Here is an 818-nt window from a genome sequence, read left to right on the forward strand (position 1 = left end):
AAAGTCTCCTGTGTTCCCTCACCCAGGACCACAGGGCTCATTCCTCACGATGACGCTGTGACCTGGCCATACCTCTGCCTGCCGGTAATCCTGAAGTTTGGCAAACTCATCAGCCACGTTTTGGAGGCCCTGCTTGAGATGCGGGGTCTCGGTGGAGGCATACAGGTTGAGTTCGTTCACCAGGAGGTCGGCTTTGTCGCGCAGCCGGGCGGTTTTCCGCACGTAGGCGGCGAAGATTTGGCACAGTTCTCCAAAATGCTTCTCCACGTTTGTGACAGCATCTTGCAGCTGTCTGGTCTGAGCGTCCCTAGAGAAAAAGGTGACAGCACAAGCACAAATCCCCGTTAGAGATGAGAAGGCTCCAGGCTTATTTGAGAATGCGAACATTGCCAGGCCTTCAGAGGCTTCGAAGGCGCAAAACCTTCCCCAGGTCCCGGCGTTCGGGCGGACGCCCTCCCCCAGGACCCATTCGGGCCTGGCCTTCCCACGCAGACCGCGGGGGCAGCAAAGAGGCCCCGGCCCGGCTGGCTCGCCTCGGGGGTTGACGTCAGCCTCCAGGCTCTCGCGCCAGGTTCAATGCGGGGTCCCGGGACCCCGAGCGGCTGCCCAGGTCTCCAGTCTCCCCTCCCCCGCCTGCCCATCGAGTTCGACCCCCAGTTCCGACCGCGTGGCTCAGGCCCAGGGTCGGATTCGGCGCGGAGGGGCTGCCCTTCCCCCTCCCTCGGGAGGGTGGCGCTGGCGCCGGGCGTAGGCAGTTACCGGTCCTCCAGCGAGCGCCTCGACATCCCGCCTCGCGCGCGGGGAATCTCGGGCCGGGC

The 818-nt window shown here is 64.5% G+C and overlaps 1 protein-coding gene across 1 annotated transcript; it reads right to left on the bottom strand.

Moving 5' to 3' along the window:
- Positions 1-72: 72 nt before the first annotated feature.
- Positions 73-812, bottom strand: LOC103251881 (protein FAM92A-like; the record flags this gene model as incomplete). The annotated part of the gene is made up of 2 exons (XM_008050502.1): positions 760-812; positions 73-307 (listed from the first exon to the last, which is right to left on the bottom strand). Coding segments are annotated over exons 1-2 (261 nt in total), but the record flags the coding sequence as incomplete, so codon positions are not given.
- Between the last annotated feature and the right edge of the window lie 6 nt (positions 813-818).

The sequence above is a fragment of the Carlito syrichta genome, unplaced genomic scaffold, assembly GCF_000164805.1.
Source record: "Carlito syrichta isolate Samal-C Ts95f unplaced genomic scaffold, Tarsius_syrichta-2.0.1 Scaffold60481, whole genome shotgun sequence".
Lineage (NCBI taxonomy): Eukaryota > Metazoa > Chordata > Mammalia > Primates > Tarsiidae > Carlito > Carlito syrichta.